Genomic DNA, 26,807 nt, shown 5'->3' on the forward strand with positions numbered 1-26,807 from the left:
GTTGATCGTCAGAAACTAATGACAGATCATGAAACCTTAAATGACTGACTACTAACTAGAAAGGGTTATCCGTGATGATTGTATTGATTTCCCTAAAACGATGGTGATTCGCGAGTAACGAACGTTCAAAACCCATTGATCCATCACTACCATCAACTCTCTGGGACCCCTTCGTTTTGACCCAAGTAGCCAGATCGTTGAAAACTGGTATAGGAATTTAAATTTCCTTTAGCAGCTGGTATGTGATTGATGTTGGTCGAGTGGTGTTACATTTTTTTTAGCAGCTGGTATGTGATTGATGTTGGTCGAGTGGTGTTACATTTTTTGTTAGCAGCTGGTGTGTGTTTGATGTTGGTCGAGTGGTGTTACATTTTGTTTTAGCAGCTGGTGTGTGTTTGATGTTGGTCTAGTGGTGTTACATTTTTTTAGCAGCTGGTGTGTGTGATTTTGGTCGAGTGGTGTTGAAGGCACATTATCACATGAAGGATTATAATGTGCCGAAGGAACTGGAGTAAAGAGTCTTGCTATAGATATACAAGAAAGCCTAGCTGTCCTGGTCTGGACAGGTTTCGAACCAGAACCTTTCTAGTGTCGAGTCCAGCAAACTAACCTTTGTGTCACCGCTTGTCTGGTGCTGTACTGTTGGGTAGAGATACAATCCACAAATGAATAGACCCTCAAGCTTCGCTTATTCAGTCGTGAGTTATGGGTGCAACACGCCAGATGTTAACACAATTCTGATCATTTAATCTTTGACAATCTAACATATGCAAGTCATTACAATAAAATATTCTTATTATCTAATCACATTTTCTTTTTCCTTCTCTCTATTCCATGGCCTTAAACTTAAGAAGACCCTGACTTTGATATTATAATACTGAGGAGCTATGGATGATTCATGATTGTTCCAAATAGAAAATAAAAAATACGATTGTTCCAATTAGAACAAACACAAGAAAATTCCACAAAAATTTAAACTACAACATTTTCTGCAAAATCAAACAAAATATAAATTGAAAAGCGCATAATGTATCTGCAATTTGGTATATGTATCGGATTGATTGCACTGCTTGCCGTCACAAATGACCTGTCGACTATTCTCGGCCTACCCGTCAACTTCAACAAATATTCGACATTTTCTTTCCAAAATTTACATAGATATCTGAAGGGAACTTTTGTGTACAAAGTAGACATCTAGTCGAAATCGGACCCAATTTATTGTTTAATTGTATCGATGTAAACTTGGACAGTTATATAGTAAAATGTATTACGGATACTTCTGTGAGAATACAGGTTCTCAGACAAGCAACCGTTAAACAAGCCACTATGCAAGGCTGCAAAGATTGCTGACAGTCCGGACCGGTCAAGGGTCCTTCTCGTGAATCACTGATAAGCCGTAGTTTACAGGTCCCTTACGGGATACAGACATATGTTTTCAGATTTGCTGACTTGTATCGGTGATTTGGCTGTTGCAAATTTAGTTTTATTACCAATTCTGAAAACATGCACATTTTATACCTTTTCTAATCTAATTAAAACCAAGGTTTAATGTTCAATACGAAAATGACGTTTTGTTGACCTTGATTTCTCAAATTAAACTGGAGCTTTCATACTAGTGAAAGTGAAAAACTTTATTCGGAACATATCGTTGCGGTCAGTAACTCTCCCTAATAAAAAGTAATGTTTCTTTTTTGAAGTCAAGAACCAGTGGACAGGACGATCCAAAGGTGGACACAACATGAACTTTAATCGATATCTTTCAAACAATCTTACTGACCAATAGATCCCCATTTTAATCAGATAGTCCCTTTTCTAGCAAAATTTTTAAATGTTGTCGAAAAATAGAGGAACTCATAACTGTCCTTGGCACTACATACTACTACTACTACTAATAATAATAAACTGACCCATCTGCCACGTGGTCCTCAGTTTTCATAATTAGCTATGTTAGTAAAAAATATGCTTAAAAAATACAAGACCATGCACATAATCAGGTATCGTCGCACACTCATTCATGCATATTATACATGAATGACTATACTAGGAAGTATATACACATAGGAACAATATTCTATACATACACAGATACATACATTTAAGCATAAGTCGTACATATTTTATATATATATATATATATATATATATATATATATATATATATATATATATATATATATATATATATATATATATATATATATATATATATCGAATACGATCTGGGCATTTTATTTATGGATATAATGATAAAGTTTTCTATGCAGAGCTTTTAATATGTTATTCCAGCTGGTCAAAAAAGAATTTATTTAATGAAATTTTACAAGAAACAATGGAATTTGAAATTACGTATCCTCAATGCTAAGGAATTCCATACAGTAGGTGATGATACATTAAATGAGCTTTTGTAATGGATGGTTTTCGACCACGGATTCTGGAGATCGTTGTTGGTCGTCAATCAGAGATTACGCTCAGTATTGGACGATCTTAGTTCAGTTAGGTTAGAGATATAATCTGGAGAAAGTCCGTTTAAAGACTTATATGTCATGTCCTTTATAATAAAGAATACCTTTTTGTATAGGTAGCCATTGCAGACATGAAAACAAAACATTAGAGGAGGTCATAATCATAAAGAAGAGTCATGATTTACAATGGTACCGACTTTATAGTTTGGATATTACTGTCGGATATGCTGATGTGCAAACAATGCTATAGCGCATGACAAGTGTTTGCATGTGTTAGAATAAAGTCCTCCAGATACAACCACTCTATTATATTTCTAGTGACCCCACCCCAACAGCATCAGTCCACCCACGAAATGTGCTGACAAAAATACAAATATCTTCATTTTCGTAATCTTCATCTTCGTACGAATACAGTCATTATTTTGACCAAATACACAATTTGAAGCATCATATGTAGCTAAATTTGTAAAACATCGTTGTCCCAAAATTATTGTAAAGTTTAAGAACTTCTTTTTAAGATGCAGTAATGCAGCTGTTAATCGCATTGGTATATAACGGCCAAAAACCAATGCAAATTGACGGTTTTTCGCCTTTGAAAAAGTATATAAGGAAGGCAAAGTCTTTGTTTTGTAACGATTGGCTTTGTGACAATACAATGTTTCCACTTCAATCGTGAAATATTTCCGTATATCTACCCAAAAACCGTGGATAGACTATTTACCAATGTACTGAGTGCACTGAGTATTACTTAGGCGGGGAAAAATAAAACCCAGCACATACCTGGGCATCAATGTTCTGCCCCTGTTCCCTAATTAACACAGGCATGAGGAGATAAAGCATCTCCGATATGAATCATTGTTTTCAGTTTGTTTCAAATGAAAATAACAAAAAGAACAACTCATTTGTGCGGACATTGTCCCTCGTGATCTTTATCAATTCTACAATAAGAGAAACTTAACGGCAACCGCCTTGTTGTGTCCGACCATCACCTCTATACCCTCCCACTAATAAGCCTCCAGATGAAACAGTACGCGGATACAATCTGCAGCTGGTAAATTACTCCTGAGTCATAAAAGTATTTAGTGAAAATATCCAGGTATTATTAGAAAATAAGTACATAATTACACCTAATTTGTATCTTTATACAGCACGGTAAGATACGGGTTGTTGTATATTTATTTCATTCACCGTTTATTTTTATTTCTACACAGAAAAAAAAAACGTATTGGCTCAACAGTCTTTCATTAAAGATCCACAGACTTTAACTCGAAGAAAGCGTTTTAAGTAGATTGTTAAGGTCGATCTTATTATAATAGTATTATGTTGCAGTCATATGCATGAGTGCACGATTAGCTTGATTGCGCCCTGAAAGTCTAGTTGATAGCAAAGGGTCTAAAATCACAAAGCAAAAACGTTTTCATTGCACTGTCTGATACAGTTTTACTCCACGGTGCAAAAACACTTGCTTAGAATTGTCCAAAAATTCAACACGATTTCACCGATACCTGGACAGGCATTCTCAAATTCGGTACCGACTGATGAAAATCAATTATCCGTTAAAGCGTTTATCTGCCCCAAAGAAATATATCCCATAAAATAAATCGTGACTTCCAAAGACGTTCCAGGTTGCAATTTTCAATCAACCTTTCAACCATACCATTGAGACTCTCTCTCTCTCTCTCTCTCTCTCTCTCTCTCGTCTGAAACAAGAGCCTTCATATTTAAATGTATACAAGGCTGTAGAATATTTAATCTTATATGCATTACAAAAGTTGATGAAAATTCACTTCTAAAGCATGTTGCCACTTTCTAGTAATGGTAATTTGAAGTTTCAAATGTGAAACGCTCTATCTTACTCATGCAAAACATAGTGAATATTGCCCGTGTTACAACGGGAGAACTCGATCGGAATTACACTTGACTTTTCCGTCAATCAACGGGAAATAACAAAGCTTCTGTGTGATTATTGGCAGAAAACCTAAATGTGTTTCGATTGTAGAAGAAGGTAGAAATTCACTTGGTCAAGTGTGGTTCGAGTTTCCTCTGACCTTTCCCATCCCCGTTTGTTATTTCGACATTTATGTCGGGCGAGGACGATCAGAATGCATAAGATATAATTCGCCGAAACCACACCGTAGAGGAATAGGGTAGCCACTTTCAACAAAGGCTAACAAATTAAAAATCATTTTAACAAACCCTTTCTGCCTGATATCAATAAAGAGGATCTCAAATGAGTTATGATTTAATATTGAATTTATGAAACAAGTTGAATAATGTCCAGCTTTTGTAAGCCTTGGAGAGCAAACGCTGGAAATTATTCAACGAGTTTCATAAATTTAATATTAAAACATAATCCATTTGAGATTCTATTTATCACAGTTTTTATTTCAGTGGACATCATTTAGATAGAGGAAAGAACGAATAATTTCATTCATTCTGACCGACATTGCACCTTTCATTTGTTTTGTTTAAAAAATAGTCTCAAACAAAATTGAATTAGTATTAAACGTTTAAAAGCAGATTATACTTTTCTTACAAACTGTAAGTCAAAGCACAAGCGTCCTTCCTAATAAACAGAACATTTTACACAGAAAAATCATTTATCAACACAGAATGTGCAATGAGCGTGATGTCACATTGTTTGATGCAGTACGAGCTAGAGTGCAGTAGACGGTCCATGTTTACGTAACTTTTAATGTCACTTTCACAACTATACATTGCATTGTTGCAATATAACAATAATATGACCGGATATTTGCAGTTTTTGAATTGGAACAGTAGACTGTACAGAAGACATAAACAAATTTCTTTTTGAGTCGGACTTAAATCACAAATTTACCGCGTAGATAGCTGTGGAAGGATACAGTTCTGTCAGTTGGTAGACCGGTTGATGTCCACATTCTTCTGTGAACAGAGGTGAATTTATTTAGTTCTGGAAGTTAACATTTAAACCACGCTTGTATTTAGGGTGGATTCTATGTTACAGATATACCGCCCACTTCACACACACACACACACACACACACACACCGCTATCAAATGAGCAATACCCTTTTACTTCTTCTTGTTGTTCTTGTATTTATAGGTTACTGCATTTGTACGGGAAAATATGAACGAGTTTTTCAGATGGAATACTACACGACCTTGGGAGTGAAGTATATCTATCCGACAAAATGAGTTCATATTTTTCCATACAAATGCAGTAACCTTTTAATTATATGCTCATTTTCTTATTCTACCTAAGGCTTAATTATATTAGCAAAATACATTACAAGAAACAAAGTAACTAAATGTATGCCGCATTCCAAACTAAATACACAAGCGCAGATTCATCATTACACAACAATAACAGTATTACTGTGCACATAACTCCCCCCAGATAAGTTTGAGTTTAGTCGCGCGCTAGACACAATTTTCCAGTTAAAATTGAAATTTGGAGTCATATTGTGAATGAATGCACATTGCAACAACTTTTCCATTTAATCTGGAATGAATAGATTTTGGTATTTTTGTCGATTCTACGAAATGTCGTGATTATGGACTGGATTTATATGTGACAATTCCACATAAAATACATCGGACTGAAGAAGCGAGGGAAAATCGTGTTGACATCTGCAAATGTGTTTCTGTTTCTGTCATTGAGTGTTTGAAATCATAATGTGGGAAAAATATGAAGTCTTTCAATTGCAATTATCAAAAAGACGCTATGGAATGTAATGCTTATTTCATTTTGAGTGCAGTAAGGAGGATGCAATTGCACTTATATTCAAAATTATAGTACAATTTCGAAATGTGTAATCAAGATTGAGTACCTATGACATGGCTCATGTAATTCGGATTTGCAGAACTAAGAAAGTACATTTCGAGGAAATTCAGGATTTAAAACTGTAAGTGTATTTTTTTTTTTTGATTTTTTTTTTTTTTACCATTCTTATTACCAGCTAAAGAAGACAGTTTATGCCTTGTCACTTGCATGTTATTTGCAAGGAGCCATTCCGGCGTCTACTGTATAGCTAGCCTAAATCCGAAACATTGTATCAAAAATGTTAACGCGGAATGTGCCAAAGCAGCTAGTATGTGGCAGTCCACAAGACATCTGCTTTACTTCATTCATAAACAAATTTAAATAACCAAAACATAAACCGCCTACCACGCAAGTGTGCATGATTTGTTTACAAATCAAAAGTGCTAACATCTGCGTCCATTGTTTATTTACAATAGAAAGTAGTTCCTTTATGAGTGCAATAAGAAGTTGAGCACGAGTTCAGTATCGTAAAATATTGAACGATTCTGACAATGCAAAGTTAACGGATAAAAAAATTAGCATATAATAATGGGTTTTACGCCTTTTTTATATGATGATACTGTTATTCATGACATAATAAACCTCTTTCTGGGGGTAAATTGGCCATATTCAGACAGACGAGACCATTTTTCTCCCAATTCCATTTCTAGAGTCGACTCGAAAAATGACTGCCAACTTGAAAACAAAAAATTCCAGAAAGCGTGGTACAAACGTTTTCCCACGATCGCAGGCAATCAATAAAGAGAATACTGCAAAATAATTTCATGAGCTTATTTGGACCAATAAGAATCACATAAAGTGATATGTTCACATGTTATAATATCAATAATATGAAACTGCACACTATAGGCAAAGTGTACCGACTGTGTGATCAAAGTAGAATATATACATTCTCAGACATATTCTTCTCTGCTGCTTTGCTAAGTCCCATGGTTGCCAAATCTCCTGACAACATTATTCGATGGTAATAGGTCCTTTCCCGTAGTTGCGAGACACGGGCAGTAATCCACTATGCTCCTTTGTAACTCGTGATTGCCTGTACTGAGATGCCCTGTTTTTCGTTGAGCAAGCATAAACAAATTAGGTCATCAAAAACACAATGTAACAAATCTAAATATCAATGAAAGTGCTCTTATTATCAATCAATAAGTGACTATGTTTGCATAATACACTTTGATTGGCTCAGTCAAACAGGGTAAAAGGTCAAGTTGGAGCACAATTGCTAGAAACAAATTACTCGTGCTCTTAGCGATTGGCTAAGTAAGTTTATGCATATTCATTAGAAGCGATGAATCTCCGCACGGGTGATAAAAGAGCGTAGTAGATTATCGCCCATGGCTTGAGAGATGGATCACGTGATTATCTTTCTCCTAAAGTTAGTAAATATGTAAGCCGCGAGATTGGTTCATGTGAGAATGCAATAGAACAAATGGTAAAGTATGGTGTCTAATTTGTAAACACTAAATTTGTCCCGAGTGTCAGTTTATTAAAGAAACCAAATATGTTTTAATTGATTGAAAAGGTAAATAATATATTTAACAATATCAGGCAGGTAGAATTCGATTCTTTGTCGCTTAATTTTGCTATCCTCTGTTTGAAGCGACACCCCTATGCCGCTACTGCATAGTTTCGGCATATCCCATCGTTTCAATATGAATCCGCAGTAACTCGGTTAGTAGAACGTCGAACTCGTATTCCAAAGGTCGCGGGTTTGATATCCGCCCATGCCATCCTCGATCGACTGTCTCTGTATTTTCTTGACAACGGTACTTAGATCCCGCCTCCTTGGCATGACATATCCAATAATGAGCAAAAAGTGCCATGAAAAAGGCAAAACAAAAAAAAAAATCGACAGGGAATGCGCTCTGATATCCAATTCCAATACAAACATCCGAATATCTAAAACGGGGTTAGAAAGGTCAGCAAAATCTCGACATAGGTCAATTAATGCTTGTTCAAAGGCCCTCTTATATTGCGACTTGACAATGTAACTGACAAAAGCGAGATACGCAATAACATGTAAGGTAGATAATAACACGTGTACACCTGTTTTCATCTCATCTATATTTCTGAAAGTCTGCCAAATGCGCACTGCTCGAATTAAACACGTGTTGCCTACTTTTAGCATCATACCAATTTTAAATGCGTGGAAACAACCTGCATCACTTGATGGCGTCATATTTGGGGGTGGGCGTGTTTGTTTAATTTTTGCTTTTTGTTGCTAAAGTAAACTTTCTCTCTCAACTCTGCAAAAATAGCTCGTAGCTTTGTCAATAGTCATGTGCCCCACATGTCTGGAGACGCAGACATCACAATGAAGCATTTAAAAACAAATTACCTTCGTTTGGACAATATCTCTTATACTTGTGCTCTGAGTATATAATCTCAGCCTTGGATACTTTCTTAAATTATCTTGGATTTTATTTGTCCCTGGGACTGCTCTGGTGGCATAAATGGTTAGAGCGTCCGCCTTGGATGCGGGAGGTCGCGGGTTAGAATACCGGCCGAGTCATACCAAAGACTTTTAAAAAATGGTATTGGCTTGGAGCTCGGCATTAAGAGGTTAGTGTTAGGACTAGTCGGCCTGGTGTCAGTATAATGTGACTGGGTGGGACATGATGCTAAATGTCTGCGGCACGATGCCCCAGTGCAAGACATCACTATAAATTGCCACATTGCAGACATCGTAACGATGACTGAAAAATTGTTAAAGCTACATTAAAAATCCGAAACACACGCACACACGCACGCACACACACACACACACACACATTTTCTCGCCATCGTGAACCAACATGACCTTTCACACACACATTCGTACTTGGCATAAATATGTGTAATATTGTGCAAATATGTGTACAATTTCCAAACAGCAGTGATAATGAATATGTATTTTATTAATGATCCCGAACTTTGAGAAAAGGAAACTGTGGCTCTGGCCGCTTCTTTAGAGCGAACATAGGCCCTGTAGCTTTGAAGTTTAGCACAAACTTTACTTATCCTCGAATTTATAAAATGTTCGATATCCTATAACTTTGCTTTGAGTTAAATTTGAACCATGAAAATGCTAGTATTATGTCATCGTTTCTGTGGCTCGCATTAGACTCTTGGCCAGAAGGTGCAGGTTCGACTCCTACCATCGGATCAGCCCAAATTATGTACCGTGATGTGTTCTTAAACAAGGGGCTTTACTCTTCTTGCCTTGACATACTATGAACTTCAGTGTTGCTGTGCCGTACAGCACCAACCCATCCCATTAATAGATTGATACGAAGTGCACGAGAGAGAAGATAGCTAAATAAAATAGACGTATAGGTAAAAACAAAATGTTAGTATACACGCTGATCTATATATGTGATTGACAGATTGATTAAAATCGATAACTACAAATTTACAGAAATTTTCTTGAACATGGACACAAAGTTTCCTGGTTTCATTTAAGGACGAGCAGTAAGATATTACTTTACATAAACAGGAAAAAGATAACCAAGTCTAAATCTCTCCTTTTATGCCACATAGATTCGTCAGAGAAAGTTCATTGTGAAATATACAAAAAGGGCAGAAAAACTACAAAGACACAATACCAAATTGCAACTCGACAGAAAAATTCCAAACAAACTCTGCATCATTACCTTTCTTTTCCCACCCCCACCCTCAATTATTTTAACAAAAATACCCCAAATAACGAAGTATAAATTTCCTACGCAGATGCACTGAGAAGAACAAGACTAAAACTGCCTCCTCATCCGCAATATTAATGGTACAGGACAAAGCGAATGATATTTAGACGCAATGCCTTTTGGATTCCTATTCCAAGGGGAGCCTTGGAAAGACACTTAACTACCATTTCGTCTGCATGATATAGCTAAAAGTAATTTTGAAACCAACCAAAACAAAACAAAAGCATCTCACTTATTAGACTGGTTTCCAATCCCATCGGCTCTTGACAGCTGTAACATTCAATTCGTTTTTCTTTAACAAGTTCTGCACCGCGAGCCCATGCCTGGAGGTTTTAACATTTTTGAGGAAGAGTTTCTTGCTAAGATGTAAAATTTTGTCAATAAATAACAAAACCTCAAGCATTGAGAGAAAGCAAAGAAATGTATAGGATAATACGATAGCGTACTTCACTCTTCTCTATTTCTGTAAAATGTCCTGGGACTATAGTTTGTTCCAGAAAATATTAAGCAAATCGACATTCACTAACCGAAAATTGCCAGTTTTATATTTTGAATTCGAGTCTGAGGTCGTGCTTACAAAACCAAGCCAACAAACTATATCATCTTGGTACCAGCATAGGGGCTCATATCACTGCGTACAATTTAACTATCGGCCATACATATAATATAAAATAATAATTGTATTATTTTCTAGTGATGTTTGACAGTTAAATTGTAACCAACGATTTGAACCCTTGTGGGTGCCAGGACTCTATCCAGCAGTGGCAGTTGATAGCCTTTTAAATCACTCTGGAGACACTATTCACTACAAAGTGCATCTTTAGATGAGACACACCAGATGCATTTCATCACTCACTGAAGTCTTCATTATACTTATTTCAATTTTAGTATTAGTATTGTAATAAATTCGGAGTATGCGTTTTTGGTCATAGCGAACCGTTTTAAGGAATTCTTAGATTTTTGTGACTGCTTGTTTTACTGAGATTCCATAATGCCATGGTTCACTTTTAGTGAATTCAGGTCAAAACCGCATGAGTGTCCCTGTCGTACCATAGTCTCTTTTTTAAAATCTAGTGGTGTACACTGGTGGTGTGACTGCAGTGTCAGTATTTACGGTAGGAAACTGGTAAATTATAACAATGGGATCAACAAGAAGGGACTTAGGTGGCAGGGTCCAGTTTCGTAAATTGGCCCCTGGCAAATTTCTTAACTTCAGACTATGGTGTGACTTTTTCAGCTATTATTGTTTACTATTTATAGATATGGATATATTTGTAAACTGGGTGTTTGGGGCTTGTGTTGTTCTTGAAATTGATGTCAGGCATGTACACCTTCCACAGTTGCTCTGCAATATGTTGATAGTGAAATACAAATAGTCCGCTAGGAAAAAGAGCTAGCCTCCCATAGCAGTAGACACGTGGGTTCAAGGCAAGTAGAGTATCTCAAAAACGGCTTGGATGACAACTATTCTGAATTGCATCAAACTATTTAGTAGACAATGTTTTTCAAAATTTGCATCCAGGGAAAGAGCTTGCGTTTGCACTGTGAGCACCACATGCTGTCAAAAATGGCCTTTGGATGTGAAAAATGCATGTACAAAATAGGGGTTGGGGTGCATAAACTTCTTCTGCCATGAACTGCCATTGATTTATCTGGTAAAGTGAATACTATTATTATGCTTTGTTTTAATATAGGTATCTAAAAATATGGACCTTTTTGACCTCACTTGTGCATTTGATTTTTTATGATTTTTTATACAAGGTCGCTGATTGCGGTATTAAATTTGTACATAAAAACTGGCCCCTGCCCCCTTAACAGATACCGTTTATGTAGCCATGGTAGCAAATGTGATGCAGTTTTACTGGCGAAATGTGCCTTGAAACCATGAATTGACTGGCCTAAGGTGGCGTAGTTAAAATAGTTCTCGTTATTAGGGAATAGTTGTATAGTTTCTACGGTGTGAACTGCTGACGGTACGGAAACCTCATGAAGAGAAAATGCAGATGTGCGGTTGATATATAATTGGCAAGTTGTGAGATCTGTGGTCTTGCATTGATCAGAGTAAAATTTATGAATAGAATGGACACGTCGGGCTTTCTAATTTACAACCGACGAAGTATAGAAGTCTTTGGAAATTTGGGGTAAACTTATGACTTCTAGCGGAATCGCGCCAAGGTTTGATACCGCTCGGTCAAGCAAATACCTCTGGCTTGTAACAAGAAATTTTATATTATTATTTATTATTATTATTTATTATTTATTGTTATTAATATTATTATTATTATTAGCAGTAGTAGTAATAGTAGTAAGTAGTAGTAGTAGTATTAGTAGTAGTAGCAGCAGTAGCAGTTGTTGCAATATCGTGGTAGTCCTCTTTTTAGTCAAAGCTCCAATATTCAAACAGTTGCTAACGAAGATGATACCAAAATCTATTATTTTCTTAGTTCAATCATCCTCAATAATCTTTTAATGAATTCTATCATGGGTGGGCCGCCCCGGTGGCCTAGTGGTTAGAGCGTCCGCCCCGAATTCGGGGGTCGTGAGTTCGAAACCTAACCGAGTCATACCAAAGGCTTCTAAAAATGGTACTAACAGCTGCCTCACTAGGCGCTCAGCATTAAGAGGTTTGTGTTAGGACTGGTCGGCCTGGTGTCAGGATATTGTGACTGGGTGGGACATCATGCTACATGTCTGCGGCATGATGCCCCAGTGCTAGACATCACTGTAAACTGCCACACTGCAGACATCGTAGCGATATGACTGGAAACTTGTTAAAGCTACGTTAAAAATCTAAATCACAAACACTGAGTTCTAAAGCTATTCTGCCGCCGCCTACCTTTCGCCAGTATCCCCTCTTTCAACACACAATAAGGTAAAGTAAATACCCTGCCTCATCGACCCTTCTTCGATATCCCGTCTTTCTCTACACAGATAAGGTAAATGTGAATACCTTGCCTCAAGTACCCTTCTTCCATATCCCCCACAAATACGGTAATTGTCAAAACTCTGCTGGCTGTGATACCTTTCACATCGTTCTCCACACAAATACAGTAAATGTCAAAACCCTACATCATCCTGCCAATCCTCCACCGTCTTGCCTTACACAAATAAGAGAAATATGAATACCCTGCCTCCTCCAATCTGTCCTCCACCTCCTATCTTTCCCCACACAAACATAATAAATGTCAAAAGCCTGCCTCCTCCTATATGTCCTCCACCTCCCATCTTTCCCCACACAAACATAATAAATGTCAAAAGCCCGCCTCCTCCTATCTGTCCTCCACCTCCCATCTTTCCCTAACACGAATACGGTAAATGTGAATACCCTACCTCTGTTATAACGGGTAAGTTTTATATCACGCTCGTATAATATTTTTCACATACGATAACAATTGTTATTACCAAACTCTTATCTGACCTTTTTTTTAGGAAGGGGAGGTTCAAGCCGAAACGAACGTTCAGGGTGGGGCTTATTGGAACTCCAGATGAAATCATACGGTGAAAAGAGGAGCATATAATTATTTTCATTAAAGTTCACACAGTTTGAAATACATTTGTCAGTGTGTCAAAATGGCATGTTGGTCAACATTTAAGTGCTTTTACTGATCTAAAATTTTGGTAGAATTGCTAAAATCCCTACAACTTTAAGGATGCACGGCATAGTTTTGTAAATTGCCCATTGTCAGGTTTCTTAACTAAAGTTTATTGTGTGACTTTTACAGCTATTATTGTTTAACAATGAAAGATATGGATATATTTGTGAATTAAGTGTTTTATGCTTGTGCTGTTCTTGAAATTTGATTCAAGGAATGTATACCTCCGATAGTTACTTCACAGTATGTAGACTGTAAAATACCAATAGTCAGCTATGAAGCAGAGCTAGCCACTTATAGCAGTACACACGTGGGTTCAAGGCAAATAGAATATCCCAAAAACGGCATTTTCAACTGTATCAACTTGTTTAGTAAACAAAGTTTTTTTTTTATATAAAAAAACAAGAAAGAAAATATCACATGTGGAAATGGCTTTCGTTAGCGCGGTAAGCATCATTGTCTATCAAATTAACCTTCAGACGTAAAAATCGCATGTAAGAAATTGAGGTTGGGGTGCATAAACTTGAATAGCGGAGAACTCACCCCATGGAGAATTCGCCCTGGGAGAACTCATCCCAGGTGTCAGGAGAAGTCGCCCCATGGTGGTCGGATAAGTCGCCCCACTTCGCCTGGAGAAGTCGCCGCAAGGATCATATATAGTAATTCTGAGATGTCGCCACATGGTTGTTAAGGCTTTATTTATTGTTGTTTTTCTTCAACTTAATAACTTATTAAATCTATAAAATTTGCAATTTTTCAACTTTTTCATTTGATCAACTCCGCTTCTGTATTTAAAGAAGAATAAGTGTTATGTGTCCCTTTTGCTCTACATTCAAATCATTAGATGCATTTTATTTGGAAAAATAGAGAGGGTGTAAGCATGATGTGATGTCTGCAGTTTTGTATATGTAAGGATTCCAACCTAATAACCTAAGTCATCCTGAGATGACTTTATGGCATGGACTTCTATAACCCCAAATCGACTGAATTGGCAATGACCGTCAAAGGGTTATAGTATCATCTGTAACTGAACAATTTAATCTGACTGTTCACTGAGATTTGCTAACTATTGACGAATAATACTTGAACTCGATAAAAAGTATCATTTACGCTTACTCCGGAAATGCGGTTGCTACTGGGTTCATCATCATGGCTAATGCGCAGAATTCAGACGGTTTCCGAAAGCTCACTTGTACAACACCCATAGTTTATTTCTTCTTTTTTTTGTCAGTGTTCGTAATTTTATTATTTCTCAATAAAACAAACTATTTAAAGTTGAACTAGAAGTTTAAAATATATTTCACTACTAAATTGCCGATGCACAATAAACATGATTACGTTATTTTATTATATATAACAATACCATGATCACGCGTACTAACGGGATTTTGTTACTTTAAATGCATATTTGAACTGCTCAACGTACTTGGGACATAATGAGAAGATCATCTTTAAAAACAAATTTAAATGTCACATTTAAATCCTGGACTAAACTGAATAATATTTCACATGGTCCGAATCAGCTTGGAAGTTTGGAGAATCAGCCAGGAATATGGGCCGATTCAGTCAGTAATTTGTACAGATTCAGCCTGGTCTGAGTTTGAGAGTAATTGCCACATTAATGAATAATGTTAGTATATTAGATGTATAAATCACGAAAGTTAATAGTTATATTTTATTTTTAAATTCTCGTGGTGATCCGGTGTGTGTTGTTATAAGAAATCTAACGCTTTTATATGAACACACATACTTTCAGTTATAAGTGATTTATGTTTCTTTTATCAACATCACTCAAACAAGATGAATGCAGAATGGGAGGGAAGGGTTTATAATGCAACGAGAGGACAACAGTCTTGTAAGTAAGTGTGAAAGAAAAATGCATATTCATCCGATTGAGTTACATACAAAATCAAAGGTGCATAATAAATTGAATGAAAAAGCGTAAACATGTCTTTAATGTTATTTCATTTGGAATTATTTTTATTATAATTCAAAGATGGGGATACAAAAAAGTACCCAAAAACTGAGAATTGTTCCAGTACCCATGTTTATATAATTTTACAATATAATCATCATAGTTCAACAACGAAAGAAAGTAAGGATTTCAAAACGAATACTTTTTGCTACCAATATTGAAACAGTTTTGCCTTATAACTGTCGGAGATGAACACTGATGAAAAAGAACATCAATATTTCCCATATTATTCAGTACCAAGCATATGATCGTCTAAGAGAAATGAAAAGACTTATCATCCTTTTTAATCACTATACTGTCGTCATTCATTAGATTATATAGACTTCATTTCGTCCTTAGAAATATTACTATGATATTGCTTTTTATGATTACCAATTAATATCTCTTTTGTGATCGCGTATATATAAAAACCTAAATATGAATCACGTAAAAGATGATTTAATTCTGTTATAAAAAAAAGTTATCTGAGTGACAAGTTTTGGGGTGACTTCTCCAACCACTCTGGGGCGACTTATCCAGATACGTTGGAGCGAGTTCTCCATGGGGCGAGTTCTCCGCATACCCATAAACCTCGTTTGCTATGAGCTTCTGTTGAGTTGTTAGGTCAAATGGATGATATTCTTATGTTGTATTATTGGTACTATAATACAAAAATATGGACGTTTTTGACCGTGCTGGTCTATTTTATTTTGTATGGATTTTTATATTAGGCAGGTTAATTTGGCATCACATTTGTGCAGGAAAAGAAACAAAAATGTACCTTGCACTCCTAAATATGTGACAAACACTTCCATGAACTACATTTCGCGGTAATATTACTATATTACCTCCCTTAGACCGCAATAGTTGAGATTCCAGCCTACCTGCGCAAATCCTTGTTTTGGGGTTGCGAGGTAAGGTTTCGTTTTCAAACTGCCATTGCGTGAAAAGTATAAAGCTAATTTATTAAGTATTAAATAGATTTGTCAAATATTGATACTGTGGTATTGACTCTGTAGCAGTCCTGTGGAAAGATAAAGTATACATCGTTGTCATGGCAGTCAATCCCTCTTCCTTCATTCAGAAGGTTCTCTGGTTGCAAGCTGGTATAAATCAGTGATACCCATACATAAAGTTTTCCTTTCACATGAGGCATTCAGACATTAAATCATTTAATATTCTTTTAGCTATTTTAAGAAAAACTGTTAAGAACACGAACCACACAAACACATTTACACAGGGACTAATATCGGTTAATTTTCGAATACATAAGTGTTCAGGTACAAATATATGATATATTTATATAGGAGGTAACGTTAAAATCGGATCACATACACACCCATGATGTACACACGTATATAGGATACTTTCGACGTCATGACATCAGACACACAAATAAAACACAAAAAGGGTAAAACAAAACAAAAGGTTCAGGTACAATTACTACAAACACGAACTGCAAAGACCATCAGGGTGGATCGGAATGCGGGTTACTACTATAACATGCAACACGTGGGCATGCTTTGCACCGCAAACCTACCAGTATACTATTTTTAGTTCAGGTCTCATCGTAATAGTGCTGATCTTGACGGTGCTGATTGTAATCAGTTTAAATGTCATCCGTGAGTAAATCGAAATACCAATGATACTACTAGATTCAAACAGTGAGTTGTAGTATTTAATGGTGTTTTTTTTAATTTATAAAGTTTCACTCTACATCATTGCCGCTAAGTAAGTGCCTCTGTTATCTGGCGATTTACTATCCAGTTTTGGGCGTTGTTTCTACGCCGACCAATTCGGAGGTAACTTTTGTATATAACGAATATCAAAAGTTCCAAACTCTTGACCCCATTACTTTGGGTTTTTTTTAATGATTTTCTAGGTCATTCTAATATATTTCTTGATTAAGTTTAAAATAAGTTCATTTTTTTTTTTTATAAACAGAATGTATTAACATGTTTCAAAATATAAAATTACGATTGCTTATTGGAGCACTGCAAACTCACAAGTTCCGGTTTCTCTTGAAAACCGATCACTTCTAGTTAGGTGTCATGAGATTGCGAACTAGAAGCTAGATTTACTTACCTCTGAAACTGAAGATTTGACAACGGAAGTGCTCCAATAGGCATCGGCAAGTTAACGCTTTGCAAAAACACATACTAACACACTTTTTTGAAAGAATCGTGCCTAGTTTAAAATTACTTCCAAGAGTTGTATTAGATTCGCTTCAGTAAGTTATGAAAATTAACAAAGTAATGGGGCCACGTGTTTTGGAGCTAATATGTTGCTCTTAACATGCATACATGACTTTACAGTTGGTAGGGTAGTATCCAAAACTGGTTAGTAAATCGCCAGATAACAGAGCCGCTTATTTAGCTACTATAGCGCAGAGTGGGAGCACTTCCGTTGTCAAATCTTCATTTTTGGAGGTGCGTAATTATGCACTTTGTTAATCCTTTTCAGTTTTAGAGGTAAGTAAAACTTGCTTGCACCATAAGGCCTAAATAGAAGTGATAGGTTTCGAAAAAATACCTGAACTTGTTAGTTTTGAGAAAGTTTTAATGGGTGATTATTCTCTTTTAACAGATATTAGGAAAAATGCAAAAGAAAGATATGATTTTTTTTGCTGTCTGACTTACATTCAAACTCATTACCCTCGTTGTAGCGATTGAGCCAGAAGCCCAAGACGTACACCGTAGCTGCTCGCACGCAATTTCGAAAGAACAATAGTACTTCATTTTGTACACGTGACGTCTCTACTTTTCAAATCTATTGCTAACAAAATCAAAAGCAGGCCTACCCATCATGGGAATTATTACATATATAGTACGAAGGGCAAGAACAATGCATGCAAACCTTTCACCGTAGACATCGTAACAAGAAATGGGAATGAAAAGATTTAATGAATTGAATAGATTTCCACGCATAACAATTTTGATAAAAATTGTCACATACAAAACCAACACTGAATTATCTATATCATTATAAACAACGTATGGTAATAAATGAACATTGCTTGTTGAGATAAAGAGTAAATCCCCACCATATCCGGAAGTATTCAACATGCTGCTAAAAGATTCTAACCAATCATATTTTTACCTGTACCAGTTTTATTATTCCTCAACTGTCACCTCGTTTCATTTTTTGTACCATCTTTGTTTTGTTTTGTTTTGTCTTGTTTTCATTTAACGAAAAATATGCTTACTATATTGATGTACGCTATTGTTGGATTCATGGATCCAATAGCAGATGTCTTCGCTATGATCATTCGAGGATTGCAGATAAAACCAATATTGTCTTCAAACACTGTAAACAAAACTAGCTAACATTACCACTGCTCTTCATGCTTGTGCAGTATTTATCTATTACCCTCTGCTATTACTTTCCACCGCACAATAATATCAGTTTACATGTACGCAACAGACATCTGTATAATTCGATATGCTATAATTACGAAAACCAAAGGCAGGAAAACAACTCACAAGATGAGGCATACAAATGAACGGACGCAATATGGTGGTACAAACAGATGTATCGATGGAATGAACTCCACCGCCACCACTACTACCATCATCGAATATGCACTCCATATCTATTACACTATTTTCATCTTTTCTGTTATCTAATAAGTTTTTGCAAATATCGGATATAAATGCACCATTGTTGAGTTATTTACCATATGCCAAGATAAAGTCTTGATCAGTGTGTCTAGTACAAAAACAAAACAAAAAAAGAAACTATTCGATAACGAAAAAGAAGAAAAAGACAGAATAATTTCTATCTCTTTTCTAAAAAAAATAGTTCCCCAAGTAGGTTAAATTTTTAAAAAAATGTATAATCTGACTAATTATGTCCATTTTTGCAGCACCCACTTGATCTAGAAAAGGTATCGGTGTCTTTTTTGTAATACCTATTTGGTGTATTTAGGTGTCAATCTTTGCAATATCCATTTGGTCAATGAAAAGAATTTGTGTACATCTTTGTAACAGCTATTTGGTCTAGGGAAGTTATCGGTGTACATCTTTGTAACAGCTATTTGGTCATAGGAAGTTATCGGTGTACATCTTTGTAACAGCTATTTGGTCTAGGGAAGTTATCGGTGTACATCTTTGTCACACTCATTTGGTCTAGGAAAGGTATCGGTGTACATCTTTGTCACACTCATTTGGTCTAGGAAAGGCATCGGTGTACATCTTTGTCACACCCATTTTGTCTAGGAAAGGTATCGGTGAACGACTTTGTAATACCAATACAGTTTACTGGTTTTCTTAAGTACCCAGTATGGATAAGTTTAAACGTATATATTAGAAAGACAATGAAGTAGCCAACAACAAAGGTACCATATTCAGAAATTATTCGAAACAATATGGAATCAGAAACCAATGGCACAAATATTACATAATGGCACGAAAGTTGGAAAACAAGAAAAGTTGCAATGTTTTAACCTAAACACGTGGGGGACAACAATGAGCGCGCGCACACACACACACACACACACAGAAAGAGCTCAATGCGGGAACAGGGATATAAAATAATCCTTATGCATGTCGAAAGCGGATACTAATACAAGCGACCTTTTTGACCCGGGATGTGTCCGTGACGATGTTCCAACTTAGAAGGACTTTTGAGTGTGTTCTCTGTCTCAGAAATTTGAGACTTTGTTCTTTAATGATATTTCCCATTCATGTCTCTGTATTTGTTTTGTGTGCATTTTTATACCTGAATTTAATTGGCATCGTATAACAACGGTTGTGCTGATGTGCCATTTACCTAAACTTAATCGGCAACATTTAAACAGGGTTTTGTTAATGTGCTGCAAACCACACACACACACACACACACACACACACACACACGAAGAGTAACACGTGTTAAAGATCGATATTTACATTAAAGTTAAAGCAGGGTGGCAAAACCATAAGCAATTTAAAGTTAAAAACCCCCCAAAATAACAAAATAATAGCATATTTAATTACCTGTGACAGAATAGACTAAGCTTCTATATAATTCATATTTCAGCTAGAATTACAAGACCTTTGAACTGTTTAGCGTGACGAAAATGTTAATAGTTATCGCCGTCGCAAGTCACTCTTTGTGTGTATTGCATTTGAAATTGTTATTTGCTGTCCTCAGAGAAAGACCTTGTATATGTAGAAATAATGGGAAATGTTTTTCTTTTCTTACGCATGGGTGCCATATATTGCCGATGTGTTGATATCATCAGTCCGTAATCCAACAGAGAGAAACTGGTAATCTGAACTTTGGAATCGTTGAATTTACTGTCTTAAAAATATCTGTGATAAATTTTGGAAGTGACCCATGATAATTGTATGTTGCCTCTGCGACCTGGATACTATACAAATAACATGAAACAACGTGACTTTGCACCAAATACACAGACACCACCGTATTGGACACGTATGTACACTCAGACAAACATCAGCACACTGACTATATTGGTAGCCAAGCATGATTATATAAGTATGAAAGGTTGCTATGCAACAGACGGACATGTCTACCTGTTTTGCGGCTGTTGTCCGAGTTCTCGCCACGGAATACCCACAGATGAGAAAGCATCTTCAGTCGTCTTGTACCTTGACAAATTATCAGATTTGTTTTTAAAAAAACATTATATAATACTATATTTATTCAGCTTGAGAATAAGTTCCAAAAGAGTACTTTGATTCTCTATGGCAGTGGTTCCCAACCTTTGTTTTAAAAAAAAAATTAGTTGCTTTTTTGCCCCTAAAATGACCATTTAACACATTAACCCCTGCAGGTTTTGCCATTTTTGCCTGAAAATCAAGTAGGAAACACATTTTGAAAGCTATTTCTGAATAGACTCGAAAACACCAAATCCCCGTTCATCTTTCAATAACATACTGCCTAGTTGTGTTAGAAACATCATTTTTCGTTGGCTATTTGACTCGCGCATGAGCAGAAGGGTAAAAGTTGGACTTTCTATTTTTATTTTTTACTAAACGGAGCCATTATTTTTGTATGGAGACCACTTTTTATTCCAAATGCCCATCTTATCCTACTTTTTGCAAAGGCTCATCTGTATGTTTGCAGTTCATACCGGTTTGATAGATCTGAGACCAAAATGTCTAAAATCCGGACACAAAATGGGATTCCGACCACGGGCGAATTTTGCGTAAAAAAAAAAGTCGGGTCCAAAAAATGAGGTTTTTCTATCTGTATTTTGTAGTGCAACTAGATATTCCAGGTTAATTGGCATCACTGTAGAGCTACATCTGTCTACCTTTTTATAATACCACCCACTTAAGTGTATCATGCATGACCATGATGCTACAGAGCTCGGCAGTAGGCTACTACCTGCCCCGTAAAGTCGTCGCTAGGGGTTAATGTGTTAAAGGATCTCCGACCCTCATTCTTATGTTATGATTAATTCTGATGACCCTTCGCGACCCTTTTTGAGGAACCCCCCGTAATCTTGATTTTGTCGCGAACTGTGGTTGGGAACCGCTGCACTATGGCATCAAGAATGACAAAGGGAACATTGGATGCATACCAAGAGAATATCGGTTATGTATTATAAAGAACGAACATTGTATTGAGAGAGAGAGAGAGAGAGAGAGAGAGAGAGAGAGAGAGAGATCACAGGATAATGTATTCGTCGGATGTTCATTCGTTTCAACACTCTCACCTCCTTCATGCCCAATCTCATTTTAACCAGATTTTTTGCTAAAATTGTGACAATGAATATGTTCAGACTTAGCTCAAAATACATTTTTTTATCCCTCGTTTTCTTTTTTCGCACTTTATTACAAATAAACAAGTTATTCTAAAGTGGGGAATCTGTCTACAATTCGGTCCTTCCTTAATGGAAAAAAAGAGAGTAGCTGCTATACACGATCTGTTTGTTGTAAATGCCTTGGTTAGAAAGTAAGATAATGGGATCCATTAATTCAAAGCTCTGATGATTTATCTCACTGAAGTATTACGGAGAATAATTAACACATGGCAAGGCATATATGTGCACAATCTTTGCCAGCTATTGGGAAACCAGCCTGTTTGCTGAATTATTCTTTGTTTTTTGTGGGTTTTTAAAAAATATTTTTTTTCTAATCCTTATGGATAGTCAGCCTTTTTTAAAGTAGAAATGTATCATAGGATTTTACCCAAAAATATTGACTAGGTTCCTGTCATGGTTTCTGTGTAATTTTTCTTACTGTAACAGTTCTAAGAGAGAGAGGTCCAGTCTGCCTAAAATAAATAAATACATAATTCTGACGCTTGCGATTATTGAATTGTGTTTGCGAAATCACCTACATGGCACTGTTGGGGCGGGGGGGGGGGGAGAGGTATCGTACTCTGCGAGAGGGGTTTCAATCAAACCACCCTGAGGGCCGCATGAGGGCATTTCAGATGGCCCAAGGGCCGCACCACCTTTGCTATCTCTCGTGAAGCCAATCATTTTGCAAGCCACAGGATACGGCTTGGCGGGCTTGTTTGAGACCCCTGCTCTACGATGTCATGCCCGTTTAGAGATAATTCTTTTCTTTGAGGATTACGACATAATAGTATGCATGGCAATCGTACAAGAATTCATGGCACAAATCTGTTAATGAAATAAATTGCAAACAGAAAGAAGAAAAAAAACCAATGCGCTCACTTCGAATGAGAGTGTTGCGGAAATCTCGGAATCAGCATCAAAAGGTACCTGTAACTAAAATTATGAATCGGTTCTACTAATTTTTTCTGACCGAAATCTAATAAAATAAGTGGAAGTTTGCCATGGGGGTGGGCAATTGCAAATCATCTTGCACAGAAATTGCCGACTCTCCAACGCTGTTAGACGGAATATCGCTCAATCATAAAATATGCGAGTACGATAAGTTTTTTATGCACACACCCCCCCCCAATTATTTTTAATTTCATGTACTTTGAAATTTTTGAATGCACAAAAAATTCATACCATGCACTTCTCCCCCCAACACACACACACTCTCACATATTACGGTGACACATCCTAACCTTATAAAGGTAAAAATTGGAGATACTTAACTTAAAGAAAACTAGACCGATTACCGTAAAGACTGAGTTTTTATGGGATTGAAATTTGAGATTTTAAAGTCAACAATTCAATAAGCATTAGGGTTAATTTGAAAAGATGCGTTAAAATGAAGGTCGTGGTATATTGGTGGAATGGGTGAACTTAAAAGAGACAGAAGTAGAAAATGAAATTAGCAAAACTTTATACGATAGTTTTGCGAATGAGTGTGTGTGTGTGTGTGTAATTTGGATTTCTAACGTAGCTATACTTTTTTCAGTCATAACGTTATGATGTCTGCAGTGAGGCAGTTTATAGTGATGTCTGCAGTGAGGCTGTTTATAGTGATTGTCTGCAGTGAGGCAGTTTATAGTGATGTCTGCAGTGAGGCAGTTTATAGTGATGTCTGCAGTGAGGCAGTTTATAGTGATGAATAGCACTGGGACATCATGTCCGTCAGTATCAACACAGATTTGTGGGGTTGATTTATCGGACTACACAGGCCGACCAGTCCTAACACTAATCTCTTAAGGTCTCACTGGATAGTTTCGTATTTTGACACCTCCCTAACTTTTACGGTATAAGGCATGAACCTAATTATCACAAGCCTAGCATCTATAAATTCACACAGAAGCTAAATCTGTAATGTGGTTTAGATTTACTTGAGTTAGGCTTGGAAATGGGTTGGTTTGTTGGTGACTGCCTGTCACAGTTAGACGAGCATTGGAGATCAAATGCGTAACTTAGGCTGCAAAAGTATGCTAATTTGTTATAGTACTAGTGAACTTTATTCATGCATAAGGCACATACTGATTCTTTTAGCTGCCTAGTCACAGGAATTTATTCAAAATAGCTCTTGCTATCAAAAATAAATGTAAAAAAGAGGGGTTGGTGGCAGTGTTGGTTCATTATAAAAGCCAACAGTTGCATCAGGAATTAACCTGATTGCCAGGCAAAATCTCACATGTACGCCTTCTACAAAAATCATTAGTTTGTTTTTATTTGTATCTTCAGTGTAAAGTTATTCTCATTTTTCTGCAATAGGTCATTGTCGGATGAAAATTCACCAGACAAAATGTCTAGTGAGAACTAATGATGAGCGCCAAGCTGCTAGTAACATTTTGTTTAGTCTTTGGCAGTTTTGAAATCGTTAGATTGGTGTCTTAAAATATTTGAAAACGTATAGACAACTTGGACTCTTAACAAAGCAAGTGAAAGCAATGTAACCATACAGCTGAGCATCAAACAAACAAGGCCGGATTTGCGAAGAATTCGTCTCTTTGCACGCCCGGTCGTCCATACCTATCTAATATGAAATTATCGTATCAAGGTGGTTTCGATTGTGAATTTGACTGGTTTCAGAAAGTTTGTAGACGTGTGGTGGAACTAGCAATTGTGTGAGTTTTCTCCCCATTTATGAAATCTCTTTTTATCTTACAAGTGCTCTCTCTCTCTCTCTCTCTCTCTCTCTCTGTGCATAATGTGAATTTAAGATTGTTGCTGGACATCTCGATGAAATTTGTGAATATTTTGTCATGTTACTGCGATATAGTTACAGTTCTATTTTACACGAGTTCGGAATTACCTGTTGGTTTTGTTATAAATGAGACATGGTCGAGAAAGGTTAGAATCCTGGTTGTAGACTATACATAGAAACGAGGTACTGAATGCTACTAATTCATATAATAAAGCTATGATTCTTGCAGATTTGTGGTGAAAGCTGATGTTTCTTGTAGTCTTTTTGGTGAACTTTGGAGACACTTTTTCAAGTTATTGGGATTACCCTGAACATAGAACAGTTCCGTTTTACACTGGTAAGGAATTACATTTGGTTTTGTCACTAACGAGACATTGATTGTGAGCGGTTAAAAAGAAAAAGAGAGCAAAAGACTGATATTACTGTCTTTACTGGCATAATGTACTGATAGATCTGGGACTGTGCAGTGTATGATGAATCAGTAGAGCAAACAACATAGACACTAATTTTATTGTTTACTGTTGGACTAGACTTAAAAGCGAGTCTCGACTGTATATGTGATACTATTTTAATACCCAACCACCCACCCACCATCTCATTCTCCCCATCTCTCTCTCTCATTTTTCGATTAAAAGTGCGTAGCTGTTTATGCAAAGTATATCAAAAGATTTAGTCTCCTCGAAATGTAATGTTCAGTTAAAAACCAGAGCTCTGGATACAACTTTCCGTCTGATGATGTTTCAAATTGCTCTTAAATGATACAATGTGACTTACCATGGTGACTGTGTGCCAGAATTTTCGACCGATACTTCTTCCTCGTTCTTGGACATCGTTTCGTTCATCTAACTCGGGTTATCTCCTTTTTGAAGGGGGGCTTGACTATAATCTCTCTTTTTGAGCCCGGCTATCTCCCAATACGGGCGTGGTTTTCCGAATGAACCTCCGCTGATTGCTCTCGTTTCTACAGAAGTTAAATTTCAATGTATCAGTTTAGGTGGTTGTTCTTGAATAAACAATTCCAGAATCCATGCCACGCATGATAGGAGGAGAAACTATTCTAATAAAAATGCGCGCCAAGCAAACATGGAAATTTGAAAAGAGGTAGTTGCTGAATATTAGGAAAAAGGACAATGGCTAACTTTGAGTGGTTGGAAAAGGGTACATTTCGATTAAGAAAACTTTGGTGAAAGGAAAAACCAAGCATGTCATAAACAATTTACAAAAGGGACACATCTGATCAAAGGGAGATAACCCAGAGTTGATGCCTTGTAAGGAACACAAGATTATAAGGTTATAATATGCATTGTGGTTTCGGATTTTTGTTGTTGTTTTTTTTTTTGCATGCTGTTTCATAAATTGAAATAAAAGGCGAGCAAAAATAACAACCGTCACTCCTTCGTTTCTTTTTTTTTATATGCCACCATCTTACATCATTCTGCATACAACTGTCTGTGAATAAATTGTCAGTGACAACTATTCACACTATCTATAAGCAGGTCCAAAGGCGAGCAGGCAGACAGACAGAGAAAAGGACGGAAACATTCAAACACACACAACTATACAGCAAGCAGTATTAAACATGACATTAAAAAGGACAACACATGTTTATATTTAGAATTTTCTTTTAATAAAAATGTGTCAAAAAAATCGCACGTTAATACAATTGCGTAAAATTGTTCCTATTTTTAAATTTTTCCACAAATATGAAGAGATTGATCGTAACAAGACTGCTTCTTTGAATCTTTCTTGTAAGTCAGAGAAAGATCGTTTTACCGATATAATACAGTTTGGGTTCTGTCATGGTTTAAATACATTGAGACAC

General features: G+C 36.4%; 1 protein-coding gene across 5 annotated transcripts in view; it reads right to left on the bottom strand.

The window, feature by feature from the left end:
- Positions 1 to 26,807, bottom strand: part of LOC149775370 (E3 ubiquitin-protein ligase TRIM45-like) — a 68,839-nt gene that overhangs the window by 22,685 nt on the left and 19,347 nt on the right. For 2 of the 5 annotated variants that reach the window (XM_089944074.1, XM_089944073.1), the window contains exons 2-3: positions 25,760 to 25,946; positions 21,014 to 21,088 (exon numbers count right to left, since the gene is read on the bottom strand). The exons of 2 other annotated variants lie outside the window; for them this stretch is intronic. In XM_089944074.1, the coding sequence (XP_089800200.1) occupies positions 21,014 to 21,088; positions 25,760 to 25,827 (143 nt within the window). In that variant the 5' untranslated portion in view covers positions 25,828 to 25,946. The remainder of the gene's footprint in view (positions 1 to 21,013; positions 21,089 to 25,759; positions 25,947 to 26,807) is intronic. One more of the 5 variants, XM_089944075.1, reaches the window with a different exon arrangement.

This window comes from Sinohyriopsis cumingii, chromosome 19 (assembly GCF_028554795.1).
Source record: "Sinohyriopsis cumingii isolate HCF-2022 chromosome 19, ASM2855479v2, whole genome shotgun sequence".
Lineage (NCBI taxonomy): Eukaryota > Metazoa > Mollusca > Bivalvia > Unionida > Unionidae > Sinohyriopsis > Sinohyriopsis cumingii.